At 45.2% G+C, this 15883-nt stretch overlaps 2 protein-coding genes across 6 annotated transcripts; both read left to right on the forward strand.

Annotated features, from left to right (window-relative positions):
- Positions 1-248: 248 nt before the first annotated feature.
- Positions 249-2215, forward strand: sox11b (SRY-box transcription factor 11b). The gene has a single exon (XM_030721543.1). It carries the CDS (start codon positions 351-353, stop codon positions 1563-1565), a length of 1215 nt encoding a protein of 404 aa, XP_030577403.1. The 5' UTR covers positions 249-350; the 3' UTR covers positions 1566-2215.
- A 4633-nt stretch (positions 2216-6848) lies between these two features.
- Positions 6849-15491, forward strand: LOC115773953 (uncharacterized). 5 transcript variants are annotated; one of them, XM_030720916.1, is made up of 5 exons: positions 6849-6892; positions 7028-7168; positions 8162-9017; positions 10094-10849; positions 11489-15491. In XM_030720916.1, exon 5 carries the CDS (start codon positions 13297-13299, stop codon positions 14443-14445), a length of 1149 nt encoding a protein of 382 aa, XP_030576776.1. In that variant the 5' UTR covers positions 6849-6892; positions 7028-7168; positions 8162-9017; positions 10094-10849; positions 11489-13296; the 3' UTR covers positions 14446-15491. The 5 variants fall into 5 exon arrangements, with proteins under 5 accessions (XP_030576776.1, XP_030576773.1, XP_030576774.1 ...); XM_030720913.1 differs by having other exon boundaries at positions 10094-15491; XM_030720914.1 differs by having other exon boundaries at positions 10097-15491.
- Positions 15492-15883: the final 392 nt, after the last annotated feature.

Genomic DNA, 15883 nt, shown 5'->3' on the forward strand with positions numbered 1-15883 from the left:
ATAGAGAGCTGATAAGTATTGATTACTTTCACTTATCTATTGAAAGTGATTTGAGTAACGGCCTACGAGGAGGTGGGCGGGCACGCGGGGAGGAGCTCTGAGGCTGTGATTCGCTGACAGCGAAGTGGAGGCGGGAAGGTTTCGGTGAGAGGAGATCGCTGATTGGTTGAGGGCGGTAACGTCTCGCGCCTGCTACTTCGGTTAAAAAGACGCCGGTGTGGGAGCTCGCGCACATAAATGCAGTGAGAGCGAGAGGAAAGCGCGAGGAACCGAGGAACTCCGAGAGAGACGAACCAGAACCGTGGGAACATCCGAGTCCGGCCCGGTGGCTTTCGGGGTTCAGTAGGACGATGGGTCTGCACACGGAGCCCGCTGAGGCGAGAGTCAACGCCGGCTACCGCGAAGCGACTGCCTCGGAGCGCAGCAGGGCGGTGGGATCCTTTGCCGGCAGTCCCGCGCCGCAGAAACCGGACTGGTGTAAGACCGCTTCGGGCCACATCAAACGGCCCATGAACGCCTTCATGGTGTGGTCCAAAATCGAGAGGAAGAAGATAATGGAGCAGTCCCCGGACATGCACAACGCCGAGATCTCCAAGCGGCTCGGGAAGCGCTGGAAAATGTTAACCGACACCGAGAAGATCCCGTTCATCCGGGAGGCGGAGCGCCTCCGGTTGCAGCACATGGCCGACTACCCGGACTACAAGTACCGGCCCAAGAAGAAGCCCAGGACGGAGGGGAAGCTCGCCACTCAGTACGCGGAGAGAAACGGCGATAGACCGGCTCACAGACCCCCCGCGGCGGCCAAGAAGTTCTCCCGAGCCAGCAAGCCGGTGGGCGGGGCCGGCAAAGTGGTCAGTGTCCCCCCGCAGTACCAGCAGCCGGACCCCCAATACCAGCAATTGGACTCACGATACCAGCAGAAACCCCAGCAGCCCGACCCACACCACCAGCTGAACGCCCAGCAGCCGGACCACCGGTACGTGCCGAGCACTCTTAAACCCAGCACGCAGGTCAAACGGGACTATACTGATACTGAGGAGGAGGAGGAGGAGGAATCTTCATCCTCGGAGGAGGACGACGAGGAGGGGGAAGAGGAAGAATTGCCCTGCTACAGTATCACCAAACTGTCTCCCCGGGGCTCTGCCGAGGGAACCAGCAGGCGCCTGTCCTCCGGCCGGCTGTACTTCAGCTTCACCCGGCAGAGCACCGCGGTCCACCCGGCCTCCCTCTCCCCAGCATCCTCCTCCCGCTCCGTCTGCACCTCCGCCTCCTCCTGCTGCGGGGACGACCTCGATGACCTCCCCATAGAGCCGCTCGACTTCACCTCCAACTTCCTGGGGGGCCTGCAGTCCTCCTCAGACCCGTGGAACTCGTCCTCCAGCTCGGCCTCGGGGACCCTGAACCTGTCTCTGGTGGATAAGGACCTGGACACCAGCGGCTACACGGAGGGGGGCAGCCTCGGATCTCACTTCGAGTTCCCGGATTATTGCACACCGGAGCTGAGCGAGATGATCGCCGGGGACTGGCTGAAGGCCAACTTCACAGACCTGGTGTTCACGTGCTAATTTTTTGACCCTTCACCCCGGCTCTGTAGCTTCGGTCAGGGAGCGGGGTGTCGTGGCTGCTGCTGCCTGTGCTCCGTGCGCCGGGGGCGGATATGTTCTGGCATGGAGTCGGTACTGTGCGGAGGTGAACTGACAGGGTTTTATGGACTTACTTTCTGCCGCTCGGGTCAGACCCCGGACCCGGACTATGCATTCCCACCGGATATCAGGATGTTTTCTTTGCTGCAGGACTCAGACTGACTGTAAACTTTGTTTTTGGGTGTTCAGGTGTGATATTACAGAACCAAGCATACCTCATCTTTTTAAGGATATTAGATAAAATATTTTCATGCCTATTTTTGTACAGTCAAAGGGAATGTCAGGCTCTTCCACTGTTCTCTGTGAGGGTTCAAAGCCCTGTGGCCTGCCTTGCTTTACTGCCTTGCAGCTGTTTTAATGGGTCCACACACACACAGACCTGGATTGTACATGTTGGTGTGTAAAATAGTTTGAGGGGAACAGGAAGTTTCTGTTGCTTTGTCATGCTGATGTTTGCTCATTTTTTTGGTGCAATATGAAGGAAAAAGGGGAAAAATCCAAAAAAAAAAAAGTGATTCTGTGCTTTATGATGGAGTGTGTATGTGAAGCTGAATAAATCAGCCGGAAACTGATCAGCCTCTGTCTCATTATTGATCCTGCAGGGATCTGATTGGCTCCTTAAAGAGCCACGCTGCTGCTGTTAGAGAGCCGTCACATCCCTCCTTTAAGGAACCTGTCAGGTTAAAGTTCTACCTGGAACATCTGTTCACACGAGCTGACAGTGACTGTGTTTACTTGATAGAAATTTCTGAGCCGTTTGTCCAAATCTTGAAGGAAGCGGCCAATTAAAAAAAAAAAAGGTATTTTGGAGCTTCATCGGCACATAAAGTTTGGCTCGTTTTTGTTTTTATATTTGCACATGAGTTGGAATTTACCTGTAAGGTCAGATGTGGGTTGAAACTGAGGCCGTCAGCCGTGTTGAGCTTCGTCGGGTCATGAAGTTTGTTTTCACAGAAAATGTCACGTTTCCATCTTTTTGCACGTTTATTATTTATTTTTAACTGCTTTTGATTAAAAGATTTTCCAGGAAAAATACTTTTAGCTGTTCTGTTTTATTTTTCCAGGACACTGAAAGAAATGCAGCCAGGAGCTTTCAGCTCTTTGTGAAGGCTGTTTCACTCAAATGTGAGGATCAAAGTGAGCCCTTTTTATCTGAGCTCGAACTGAAAGTTTAAAAGTTTCAGTCAGATGATCCTCGTCGGGTTCCAGATGTTCCACAGACTGTTCTTGCTCTCCCTGTTTGATGCCCAACAGCTCAAATATTTGGGTATGGAAGCCTCTTTATGCCAGTCAGAAAATATTCAGATTAAAATTATAATTTTGATTTTATAATTCATTTGTTTTACTTTTTATTATTTAGTCATATTTTACTTATAAACTGATAAATTTGGACTTTTGTCTGTTTTTTTTTTTCTTTGACACAGTTTTAAATTTGAGCTGATATTTTGTCGGTCTGGATTTTGACTGAAATCTTGTGTTTGGGTCTTCAGCCTGAAGCTGTTGTGGAGGTTCAGTTTGTTTGCACCGATCCTGAGGTGATCCGGGCCGTCGGATGCTGCTCAGTGGCCCCTTTAAAGGTTCTCCTGCTGTTTCACGTGTTCAAAATCAGGTTTTAAACTTCAAATGTAATCAGGTTTGTTCTGAAGTTTTCAGTCAAGCACATAAAGTTTATCAGTTTTGACTTTTTTTTTTTTTTTTTTTTTTTTTTGCACTTATGGAAGCCTATTTCTGCCAGAAAAAAATAAAAGTTTGAAATTTAACATTCATGTTGTGTAATTTTTTACTTTTACTCTTTAACTTTTTCTGTTTAAGACAATTTAAATGTTTACTGTTTTTTGTAATTTAAAATTAATAATTTGTTCAGTTTTTTTATTTTTTTTTTAATAATTCTGATTATACTCAAAACATTTCTGTGTAAACTTTGGCCTCTTTATTCCTAAATTGGTGTTCTTGTTTTAATTTTTTATACAATATTTCTGACTTTTAACTCATCCATCTGAGTTTTAATCAGACTTTGAGCTTTTTAAAAATGAAACTATTCTAATTCATGATGTGTTTTACCTGATAGTTTTCTAGTTTAATCTCACTGTATGTCCACATTTTATTAAGTATTCTTTAAATCATGCTTCTTATGGCAGAAATGGGCTTCCATATGTTGTGTCCACAGCAGCTAGAAGACAAACAGCCCATTTAGATGGTGTTTGTGTCAGTGGGACATTAGGATGAACTGCAGCAGTAAAGCTGATTTTGGAGTTTCTTCATGCGTCTGATGAGCGTGCAGATGTCTGACGGTGGTTCAGGTTGTTGTTCACAGGCGTGTGTTAATGATATTAACCCACAGCTTCCACACTTTAATGACTCCCTATGATTTAAACCAGTAAGCTGCTGATGCTTTTCAGAAACACTGAACTTTCTCTCTCTTCATGTGGACTCCTTTTCACACAAACAGTTATTTCTATCTGCAGTAATCTATATTTGGAGGTCAAATATTCAAATAGCTATTAATTTATATAAAAATTGAATAGATTCTGTAAACATTTTGAGCAGGCCTGACAGGACCTTCTATTATGCACACAGAAGCTGTCTGCTGGCCACCACAGAGAGCAATTCAATACAATTCTATTGCTTTATATTATAAAGTAAAGACCCTACAATAATACAGAGAAAACCCCACAGTCAAAACGACCCCCTGTGAGCAGCACTTGGTGACAGTGGGAAGGAAAAGGTCTGTGGGGCAGCGTGAGGAAGAGAATCACTTAGAAATGAGTCACATGATAATCGTCACAGCTGCTGTCCAACCCTGAGCCAGTACACACACACACACACACACAGACACACACACATACAGACTCAAACACAGAGTTTTTATTAGGCATTACTGATAGAGGATCCATGCTGAGTCATCGGTGTGGTAGTACATGTTCTCGGGTATTTTCAGACCCTCTGAGTAACACAAAGTGATCAGAACTTCTTCTCAGCTCATCAAATAAGTGATAAGTTCAGCAGCACGGTGTGCACACACCTACTCTCTGCTGCAGATCTGATTACTCCTGAAGATGCTGGGATGATGTTCCCGATCATTCCGGCTCACTTTAATCCCAGTGTACTTTCCCCTCCAATATTTATGGTACAGTACCAGTCAAAAGTGTATCCAAACTTCTGACTGGTACTGTACACTAAGCATGTGTGCCTCCAAACAGCTGTTTGCTCTTTGTAAAAAAGGCACAGCTGTACAAGCAGATGTTACAAGAGTGAGGGGAGGGGACAGGTGTGTACAGGTGACCTAAAACAACAGCAAGCAAGTTGCTGCAGCTTATCTGCTCATCAGCACGAACTGAACACACAGACTCACCCCAAAGCTTCTTCAACATGGTCAGGTCCCAAAGCTCATGCACAGAGGTCAGTTTCTAGCTTTACTGCTGAAATCAGAGGAGTGTGAATGGCCCACAGAGAGCTCAGTCTGTCTGTACAAATACTGCGCCACAGTTTAAGACTCATGAAGCCTTCGATCTCGTTCTTCGGTGATCAGATCAGGTTTAAAACATTTCGTTGTCACATCGTGGTGATGTTTCAGTGTCCTCTGACAGCTTCCTGCAGATCAGCGCCGGTCAGCAGGTTTCTCGCCTCGCTGCAGTCAATCTGCTGCTGGCCCTGCTAAAGTCAGTGCGCACATCCTGGGGTTCAAACCGCTTTCACATTTTCAAACAGAAAAATATCTGTCACTTTTCCTGCTTCCTGTTTCCATAAAATAGTTTCAGAATAAAAGTTCTCTCTCAGTCAGATTTTCAGGTTTTAATGTAAAAATCTGGATTTTTCTTGACTGAACTGAACCTTCACATTAAACGTTCAGTTAGGTCTTGGCTCCGGGTCCAATCCGACCACATCACAGATCTCCTCATCAGCTGCCTCAGAGCTCGAGCATTCCTAAATGAGCTCAGAAGATGAAAGCATCCACAGAGTGACTCCATTCGCTGATGAGGATCTGCAGCTGGTCTGAAGCTGACCTGGACTCAGACTGCAGATCTCTGCTGCCATCTGAGGCCATTTGCCACGAAGTGTGAGCACCGAGCACAGGAGAAACCTGCCATTGGAGGCCTAAGGAAGCCCGAGGAGGTCTGAGGAGGTCTGAGGAGGCGTTATGGTCCATTTCTTGGCACTGTGGAGTCTCTGATTTGTAGGTGGATGATAAACACAGAGCTGAGACTCAGCTGAACATTTAACAGCTGTTTCCATGCGTTCTGTTATAAAACACCAACAGTGACCCTCATTGATGGGTTAGCTCACATTTGAAAACACTTGACCTAAATATTCAGAGAGCGTATCTAAGTGAGTCACAGGAACAGCTTTCATCAGCAGACTGATCAGAGATCAGCCGGTTAAACTTTTACGCGCTCTGAGGAACTTTTAAATTAATTATTCCCCAAATTATTAACTGCTAACTTTACATCAGGAGGCCAAACATATAAAAGGTCTGAAGTTGGCCTGCTGGATGGAAACGGCAAAAAGTCTCCACAGTACTGTGCAAAAGTCTTGAGTCCCCCACATTTCTTTAGCTTTTTTAGGAAAATGAGAAAGAGGAGGGCAGCGCGGTGGGGCAGTGGTTAGCACTTTTGCCTCACAATAAGAAGGTCCTGGGTTTGAATCCACCATCATTCATTAAGATTAAAACTTTCCTTTATGATCAAGCTTATAGTTAGGGCTGGATCAGGTGACCCTGAACCCTCCCTTAGTTATGCTGCTATAGGCCTAGTCTGCTGGGGGGTTCCCATAATGCACTGTTTCTCATTCACCTTATTTACTCTGTTTATACTCCACTCTGTATTTAATCATTATTATTAATCTCTATCTCTCTGTCTTTTGTCCTGTCTCTCTCCCCTTTCAGCAGATTCAATTCTACTTTCAATTCAATTTTATTTATATAGCACCAAATCACAACAGTCGCCTCTGTAATGGAAAATTTGTTTCTGAACTCGAATAACCTCTGTGTACTTTTTCTCTGTAATTGTAATTTTCTAGCACAAAGACCAAGTGTGTGAAGATGAGAAAAACAACTTGACTGTAGGCTGTGTCCAAGGCCATGGCACACTTTGTTATCATGCAGGTGCTACATGGTGGGGGGAACCTGAACTCCCCACGGCTAGTGGAACAAGATTGTATCAACACAATAGTATAAAGGAATGGGTGTTATTCTGTGCTTTGGTCAGTGCTGGTGTGAAGGCTGTTCCTGCTGTATTGATCCCTTTGCAAAGGTTATATTCTTACTTTCAATAAATCATCCAAAAATCAGTTTGGTTTCAGAGCTCAACTTATTTTTTCCACCACAATCTTGGCGACGAGGATGGGATTTCTCGAGTGACTTCTTCTCTGCTTTCGTGTTGATCCAGGAAAAACCTGCGCAGGTAGACTCAACCAGTCTGAAAAGTGCTTACCTCCGAGCCCATTATTGAGGAGACGTGCGCCTGACAACCGAGAGCAGGAATCACCGCTGAAATCTCAATTGATAAAGAACTCAGAGTGGAGAGCAGGTGAGAACAACTTGATTTTCTGACCGTACTATAATTTTAAGGACAAATAATTTAATTAAAATTTGAAATTGTTCTGTGTTTGGTAAGAGGGTCCGCCATTCAGAGAAAAGTTCTGTAAACACAGCTGATCTGGGATCAACACTGTTGACTTGGGCTGATCGCTGTGGGCACACAAACTAAGGCTGGTTTGCACTGATTGCCAGGCAGACGCAGGTTAACAGCATAGGGGTGGCTGTAGCTCAGTAGGTAGAGCAGGTCACCTACTGATCGGAAGGTCAGTGGTTCGATTCCTGGCTACATGCCAATGTATCCTTGGGCAAGATACTTAACCCCAAGTTGGTCTCTGACCGTCCTGTCGGAGTATGAATGTGTGTGAATGTTAGCTAATTAAAAGCACTTAGCTTAGTAAACATGGAAGTGCTTGTATGAATGGGAGTGCATGGGTGAATGTAAAACGTGTTGTGTAAGCGCTTTGAGTGCTCTGACTGAGTAGAAAAGCGCTATATAAGAACTAGTCCATTTACCATTGTGGGTTACATAAGTGACGACTTACTGGGGCCGAATCACAAATAGGCTTTGGATGTCTTTGAAAATCTAGAGAGTGGCTCTCTGAGATTAGTGTATACCACCAGGAACTAAACGGGGAACTCAAAATCCAAAACAGAAAAGCCGGCACAAAATATTCCAAATGTGCAATTTATGAAAAATAAACATGGTGAGGAAATTTTGCAGCAATTAAATGTGTGGGTAAATGAACATGGGTTTCCAGAAGAAGGGTCCTTCAGTATAAGACAATTAAATGCACTAAAACAATCACTAGAAAAAAGTGAAGACAGAGAAAAAGTCCATCAACTGAAGAGGAAAGAAAAAAAGACGTTTGTTCCTTTTCATGCAGACTGGAAAGCATTTTTTTTGTGGCTGGATGAAGCAAAACTCAGGGAGAGAAAGTGTGGACAGGCAGGGCCAAGAAATGTTACTAATCAAGTGTCTCAGTGTGTCAAAAGCAGGGTGGACCCGGACCTGGATCAACCTCCTTCCCGAGCTCAGAGGCCAGAACAAAACAACAGACCAGCACAACCAACATCATCTTATCCAGTATCAGACCGGGGAGAATCCTCCGCAGCTTCACCTCCGCCTTACTCTGACCCTGGAAAACGAGCATCACTGCTAACCAACCTCCCCCAGCCTACACAAGAGATTGCTGGAGCAACTGCACCACCTCTGTCCCCTCATGTCACCAGATCGGGAACAAAATTTAATCCAGGAATGAGTGAACAGGCTATCAGTTTGGATGACAGCATTACGACCATGCCCATGGTTGAAGTTATGGGTGCAGATGGAAATACATTCAAAACACAGCGGTTTGGACACCCCGGCAGCAGGATGGAGAGACGCACCCCAAATCACAAACTGGGAAGTGCATCTCAGAGATGTGAAAGGACTAAGACCTGAAGTGCAAACGTATGTACACAAACACTGTGTGCAGTGGGACTTGGCAAGACTGCCTGAGGTTGAGAGATTTGCCGTTCATGGAGAAAAAATGGCAAAGGAAGACATGGAGCGAGACAACAAGAGGAAAGTCAAAACTGAAGAAAAACTCCAGTTAGCACAGCTCACAATGTACAAGTCACAAACACGGAGCGCTGCAGGACGTGGGAGAGGCCGTGGGAGAGGCAGACGACAGCAGAGAGGAGCTGGAGGGAAAGAAGTGGAGGGGAGAAACAGAGAGAGTTGTTTTCAGTGTGGAGCTGCAGGACATTGGGTTAGAGGTTGACCTGAAAAGCAGGAAACTGAGGCTGACTGACTCGGGGCTGAGAAAGGGAAGGGTACCCAGACATCACATCAAAAGGTAAAGGATGAAAACAAGATACATACACACACATGCAATAAAAACAACACACACATACACACACATGCAATAAAAACAACACACACACACACACACACACACAAACATACACGCAAAGAAGAGCAGCTTACACTCATAAATATGGCCATACATCACATCACTGCTAAAGCTGAAAGGCCTGACAGACACACCTTTTACCAAATGCTGAGCTCATCCACTGCTTACAAACGTTTGCCACAAATAACTCTCAGGTTGCAGGACAGCAGGTTGTGTTTCTGGTAGACTCCGGTGCTACTGAGTCAGTGATCAGACAAGCAGATTTAAACCCAAAACCAAAACTTAGTGGTAGATACATTAAAACTGTAGGAGCAGGAGGTGTTCCAGTAATTGAAAAATACACAAGAGATTTACAATGTGAAGATACTGAAAGTGGGCTCTTGAAACATTCCTGCTGTCCCCGTGTTGTCCTGTCACCTTGTTGGGTCGAGATTTGATGTGTAAACTTGGGATTGTCGTTGTGTCGGGGAAAGATGGCTGATCATCACACGGGTGAACAGAATGATGCAGATGGTTAAATATGATTCAGATCTGCTGCTGTATGCATATGAGTGGAGACTCCAGCAGACTGCTGTGTTTCCTGTTTGTGATGAACTGGTAAAGCTTGCACAACAACACACACACACATCTGATTACAGGGCAGCAGACTCGTTACATGTAACAGCACATGTGTGTGAGGGAGCTGATGAGCAGTTTGAGATAGAGTGGTACAGAGAGAGGCAGAACACTGAGAGTACGAATAGACAGTGTGTTTTGGACAAAAGATGTGCAGCTAAAATGATTCTCACAGATGAACAAAACAGTCTTTACAGAATCATGACAGCATTCCACATGTTTCAAAAGCTGAGCAAGATGATTTGGGGCCGTGGCTAAAACAAGTGCAACAGTATAAACAGTGGGAAGAAACTGACACTCCAGGAGTGAAACACTGCAATGGGGTGTTTAAGAAGCACCTGGCAGCAGTAGTTTGTGTTATGAGGACTGTGCAGCTGCTAACAAAAACTTGTCTTTATGTCCAGCAGGTGGAACCATCCCAGCTGACCCCAGACTCTCCAGAACTGCGTGATATCCCGGAGCACTTGTGGGCAACCAGTAAATATGATGTGGGGGAAATGAAAGGTGCCCCCCCTTTGGTGGTGACTCCCAAGTCTGACTTCAGACCATGTAAGCATCAATATCCATTAAATCCTGAAGCTGTTAAGGGTATTACTCCTGTGTTCAGCTCTTTAGTGAAGGCAGGAGTGATCAGCCCAGTGCGCACACCAATACTTCCTGTAACAAACATAAGGGACAAAGGGCAGCCTGAAGAATGGCGCTTTGTACAACAGTGAATGCAGCAATACATGCCAGAGCACCTGAAGTTCCCAACCCCCACACCATATTGGCACAGGTTCCACCAGAAAGCAAATACTTTTCTGTGATTGATCTGGCTGATGCATTTTTCAGTATAAAGGTTGATCCTGCCAGTCAGCTTTGGTTTGCTTTCTCTTTCCAAGGGGAAGTTATACTTGGACACGTTGCCCCATGGGCCTGAATGAGGCCCCCACAGTCTTCAACAGTGCACTAAAAGAAAACCTGTCAGGTTCCACAGGGTTCCACATTGTTGCAATATGTTGATGATTTGCTGATCTGTTCCCCTTCCAAGCAGGCCTGCGAGACAGACACAAGAGAGTTGTTAAAATACCTCGCTGAAAACGGTCACAAGGTGAGCCTCTCCAAATTACAGTGGACCTCGGAGAAGGTCGCCTATCTGGGACACGTGATCTCGTCAGACGGTAAGTCCCTCTCTCCAAAAAGGATTGCAACGATTCAATCCATCCCAAAACCACAAACAAAGAAACAAATGATGAGTTTTCTTGGCATGACGTCATATTGCTGTCAGTGGATACTCAACTAGGCTGTGCGAGAGGCTCCACTGTCAGCAATGATACATGGGAGGGGACTGACTGCACATGACAGACTAGACTGGACTGAAGATGCTGACAAAGCTTTCACTGACTTAAAACTGACACTGCAGACTGCTCCGACTTTAGGATTACCAAACCCTGATAAACCATTCACCCAGACAGTGGATGAAAAGGGTGGATACATCTGTTTTATTGCAGGAACATGGAGGGCGACAAAGACCAGTGGCATATTTCTCATCCAAACTGGACTCAGTAGCAGCAGGCCTCCCCCTTTGTCTGCGAGCAGTAGCAGCAGCTGAAAAGGCACTTCTAGCTTCACGTGACCTTGTGGGCTACTCTGACTTAACCCTATTGGTACCACATTCTGTATCACTGATCCTCACAGAGCAAAAACAACACATTTATCAGCTGCTCGTTGGTTAAGGTACCACACAGTATTACTGGAGATGCCAAATGTAACAGTTAAAAGATGCACTGTGCTAAACCCAGCTTCACTTCTCCCCACAGAAGCAGATGGTGAACCTCATGATTGTATAGCAGCTATTTCTGAAATCTGTTCTCCCAGGCCTGACCTACAGGATGCACCGCTGACTAACTCTGATCTGGTGGTCTTTGTGGATGTTCGGCATCACGCAACCCAGACACCGGTAAAAATCAAGTAGGCTATGCAGTGGTCACAGAACATGACATTCTAGCCTCTGGTTCATTACCATCTCACTTCTCAGCTCAAGCAGCAGAACTTGTAGCATTGACAAAAGCATGTGAAATTGCTAAGGACCAAACAGTCACTGTTTACACTGATTCCAGGTATGCCTGTGGGGTAGTGCATGATTTTGGCACATTGTGGAAACAACGGCAGTTCCTGACTGCTGTGGGGAAACCCATTGCACATCACAAACTAGTGGCTGCATTGCTAGATGCCTTATTACTCCCAAAAACCATAGCTGTGTGTAAATGTGATGCTCACACTAACTCAGAAGACTCTGTTTCTCTAGGCAACTCCAGAGCGGATGCAGCAGCAAAGACAGCAGCTAAACAGGAGGTGAAACCAGACCACAGCATTAACATCAAAACCACACTAACTCCATCTCCTAACACAGATTTACAGGCTGTCCAGAGCATGGCTACCCCAGAGGAGAAACGGGTATGGAAAACAGCAGGGGCTTACATAACAGGTGAGGTTTGGTATGGTCCTGATAACAAACCATGTCTCCCCAAACATTTTTTCCTGCATTATGCTAAGTTGACACACGGGAGGGACCATGTGTCAAAAGGGGGTATGATAGAACAAATGCAGCAACACTGGTTCACAAAGGGATTCCAGATTTACTCCCAAAGATTTTGTAAGTCTTGTATGATCTGTGCAATTAATAATGTAGGCAGAGGCATTCAAACTTCACCGGCAGCACAGCCACCTCCAGATAGGCCTTTTGAACATCTACAAATGGACTTCATAGAGCTCACACCATGTGAAGGTAAAAAGTATTGCTGGGTGATCGTGGACATGTTCTCAGAATGGGTAGAAGTTTTTCCCTCTAGCAAACAAGAAGCAGGCACAGTGGCCAAAGCCTTACTGCAAGAAATCATCCCAAGGTGGGAATACCAGGTAAGCTCAGCAGTGATAATGGACCAGCTTTTGTCAGCACAGCTTTAAAACAGGTGAGCGACTACCTTGGAATGGACATCAGACATCATTGTGCCTATCATCCAGCTAGTGCCGGGGCAGTGGAAAGAGAGAATGCTTCTATAAAGAGCAAACTGAGCAGATGTTGTGCAGAAACGGGACTCAGCTGGCTAAAAGCCTTACCTCTCGTGTTAATACACATGAGGACAAGAATAAGTCAAATATGGCCTCAGTCCTTTTGAAATTTTGTTTGGACGTCCACCAGATAGGCGGATAGGGACCCCAGGGCATCCTCTTCCAACCACAGAACACTACCAGGAGGCTGGGTGCTGATCAAAGATTTCCGGAGAACCAGCTGGAAGCAAAAACGCTGGCAGGGACCATTCCAGGTACTACTGACAACACAGACAGCAGTTAAGGTCGGAGGTCGTGCAACTTGGGTTCATGCCAGTCATTGCAAGAGGATCCCAGAACCACAGGAATAACCCACTGGGTTAGAAAGATTTTCCACGCTGACGCTGAGGAAGACAACAAGGGTGTACGACGTGCTCTGCCCTTTCAACCTGCAGCTGCGTTGGAACCAAAGGTGAGAGCGAGGGGTGAAAAAGCGCCCTCCTCCAACAAGAGCGTGCCAAGCTCCAACAAAGTGACGTGCAGAGTGAGACTCTGTGTCACCCACGAGGGATCAGCGATGGAACGCAGACACCTGCTGAAACAATTAGGATGGTTTGGGACCAGAGGCTTGGTGTGTCCTTTGATTGTGACAGCCATTTGTGTGATTTGCATGGTTATCTTTGCATACAGTAAATTTCCACATGACTCCCCAAGCATCACAGACACAGGGAAGACTCGTATGAATCACGTGAGGCGTTCACTTCCTGGGACCTTAAACCCCTTTTCTAGTCCTGACTTTATCAAAAATAGTTTGTGGCTGCAGTATGCAAATTTCACTGCTGTGTCACTGACAAATTACTCATGCACATTCTGTATGGTGGCTAGGCCGCTACTTATGGTAATACCGGTCCCTGACACCTCAGAAACCTGTGCATCAGATCCTCATTATCCTAGTCACAATTATAGTTGTAAGTTCCTTTGCGATATCTACTACACAAATTCTGACACGTCTAAGATTCCAGAATTTTGTGGTCATTTCTTTCCGTCAAGCGATTTTACTAGGCCTCCAACACACTTTGAGCCACCTCAGGATGTCCTTATTCCTTCAGAGCTAAATGTAACTGACTGTTTCATCTCTACCTACGGCACCACTGATGTGGGTACAGTGAAAGCAAATTGTAAATACCTTTGGGATGTTTGCAAACGTTACAATAGTGTCATAGATTATGCACTATTACATCAGACTGACTACCTTACTACAGTAAAAATCACAAGAGACTGTATGACCTGCAGATGCTCTGAGTGGGTAGCAAAACGCCCAGCTGTCACTCCATTGCAGAACCCAGACCAAAAGGTAGCTGATGTGTGGTGGCTGTGTGGAGATGCAAAGCTGCGTCCAGTTTTGCCTCAAACATGGAAGGGCACTTGCATCAGAGTCAAATTAATTCAACAAACTATAATTCACCCACAAGTTCAATCACAGTTATCATCCCACCAAGGTAGGGTTAAACGCTCCAAGGACATCCTCAACCCTGACTCTAAAGTGTATATAGACACCATAGGTGTCCCGCAAGGAGTTCCTGATGAATATAAAGCACAAAATCAAATTGCAGCAGGATTTACATCATGGCTTCCATTCTTTGGACATGTGACAGAAAACAGCAAAAACACGGAGTGGAATAAATTACATCTATTACAACCAGCAGAGGTTTGCAAATTTCACTAGAGATGCACTGAAGGCTTTAGGAGAACAAATGCATGCGACTAGTCTCATGACATGGCAAAATAGAATGGCATTAGACATGTTGATAGCAGAGAAAGGAGGGGTGTGTGTGATGTTTGGTGAGGCATGTTGTACATTCATTCCTAACAATACTGCAGCTGATGGCTCTTTTACAGAAGCACTCACTAAATTAGAAACATTGGCTTATGAACTTAAAGAAAATGCAGAAAGTTCTATGTTTGAGTGGTTTGACAGAACTTTTGGTAAATGGAAAGATTTGATAGTGTCACTTGTGACAGGAATCATTGGAGCTTTAGCTCTCGTATCACTGTGTGGATGCTGTGTCATCCCCTGCATCAGAAGCCTGATTGTTAGAACCATTGATAAATCTGTCTCACACCAAATGGCTTCCTTACCTGAGCAACAGCCCCTAATGGGGGAACGGCTGGAACTGAACCTGGTACCTAACTGGACGCCCCCCTATCATGATTATGATGATGCAGAGACTGTTGACTATGAGCAAAATGATGTGTAAATTTTAAATTCTCTTCACAGGTATGACCATTATAGTGCCAATGTTTCATTCAACAGCTAAGGCTATTTCACCTTCCAATTTATGATGTGTTTACTTAAACCCCAGGTGTGTAAGCACGGATGCTTTATGGAAGTTTTTTTGTCTTATGTTTTCTATTATCATTATTATTACAAACAAATTTTATAAGATGATTAAAAATAATCAAAAGGGTGGAAATGTAATGGAAAATTTGTTTCTGAACTCGAATAACCTCTGTGTACTTTTTCTCTGTAATTGTAATTTTATAGCACAAAGACCAAGTGTGTGAAGATGGGAAAAACAACTTGACTGTAGGCTGTGTCCAAGGCCATGGCGCAATTTGCTATCATGCAGGTACTACTTGGTGGGGGGAACCTGAACTCCCCATGGATAGTGGAACAAGATTGTATCAACACAATAGTATAAAGGAATGGGTGTTATTCTGTCCTTTGGTCAGTGCTGGTGTGAAGGCTGTTCGTGCTGTATTGATCCCTTTGCAAAGGTTAATTCTTTACTTTCAATAAATCATCAAAAAATCAGTTTGGTTTCAGAGCTCAACTTATTTTTTCCACCACAGCCTCAAGGCGCTTTGTATTGTGGGTAAAGACCCTACAATAATACAGAGAAAACCCAACAGTTAAAACGACCCCCTATGAGCAGCACTTGGTGACAGTGGGAAGGAAAAACTCCCTTTAACAGGAAGAAACCTCCAGCAGAACCAGGCTCAGGGAGGGGGGGTCATCTGCTGAGGGGGGGCTGAGGGGAGAGAAAAGACATTCTGTGGAAGAGAGACAGAGATTAATATCAATTAATGATTAAATGCAGAGTGGAGTATAAACAAAGTAAATAAGGTGAATGAAAAGAAACAGTGCATTATGACTTTTCTGC

Source organism: Archocentrus centrarchus, chromosome 24 (genome assembly GCF_007364275.1).
Source record: "Archocentrus centrarchus isolate MPI-CPG fArcCen1 chromosome 24, fArcCen1, whole genome shotgun sequence".
In the NCBI taxonomy this organism is placed as follows: Eukaryota; Metazoa; Chordata; class Actinopteri; order Cichliformes; family Cichlidae; genus Archocentrus; species Archocentrus centrarchus.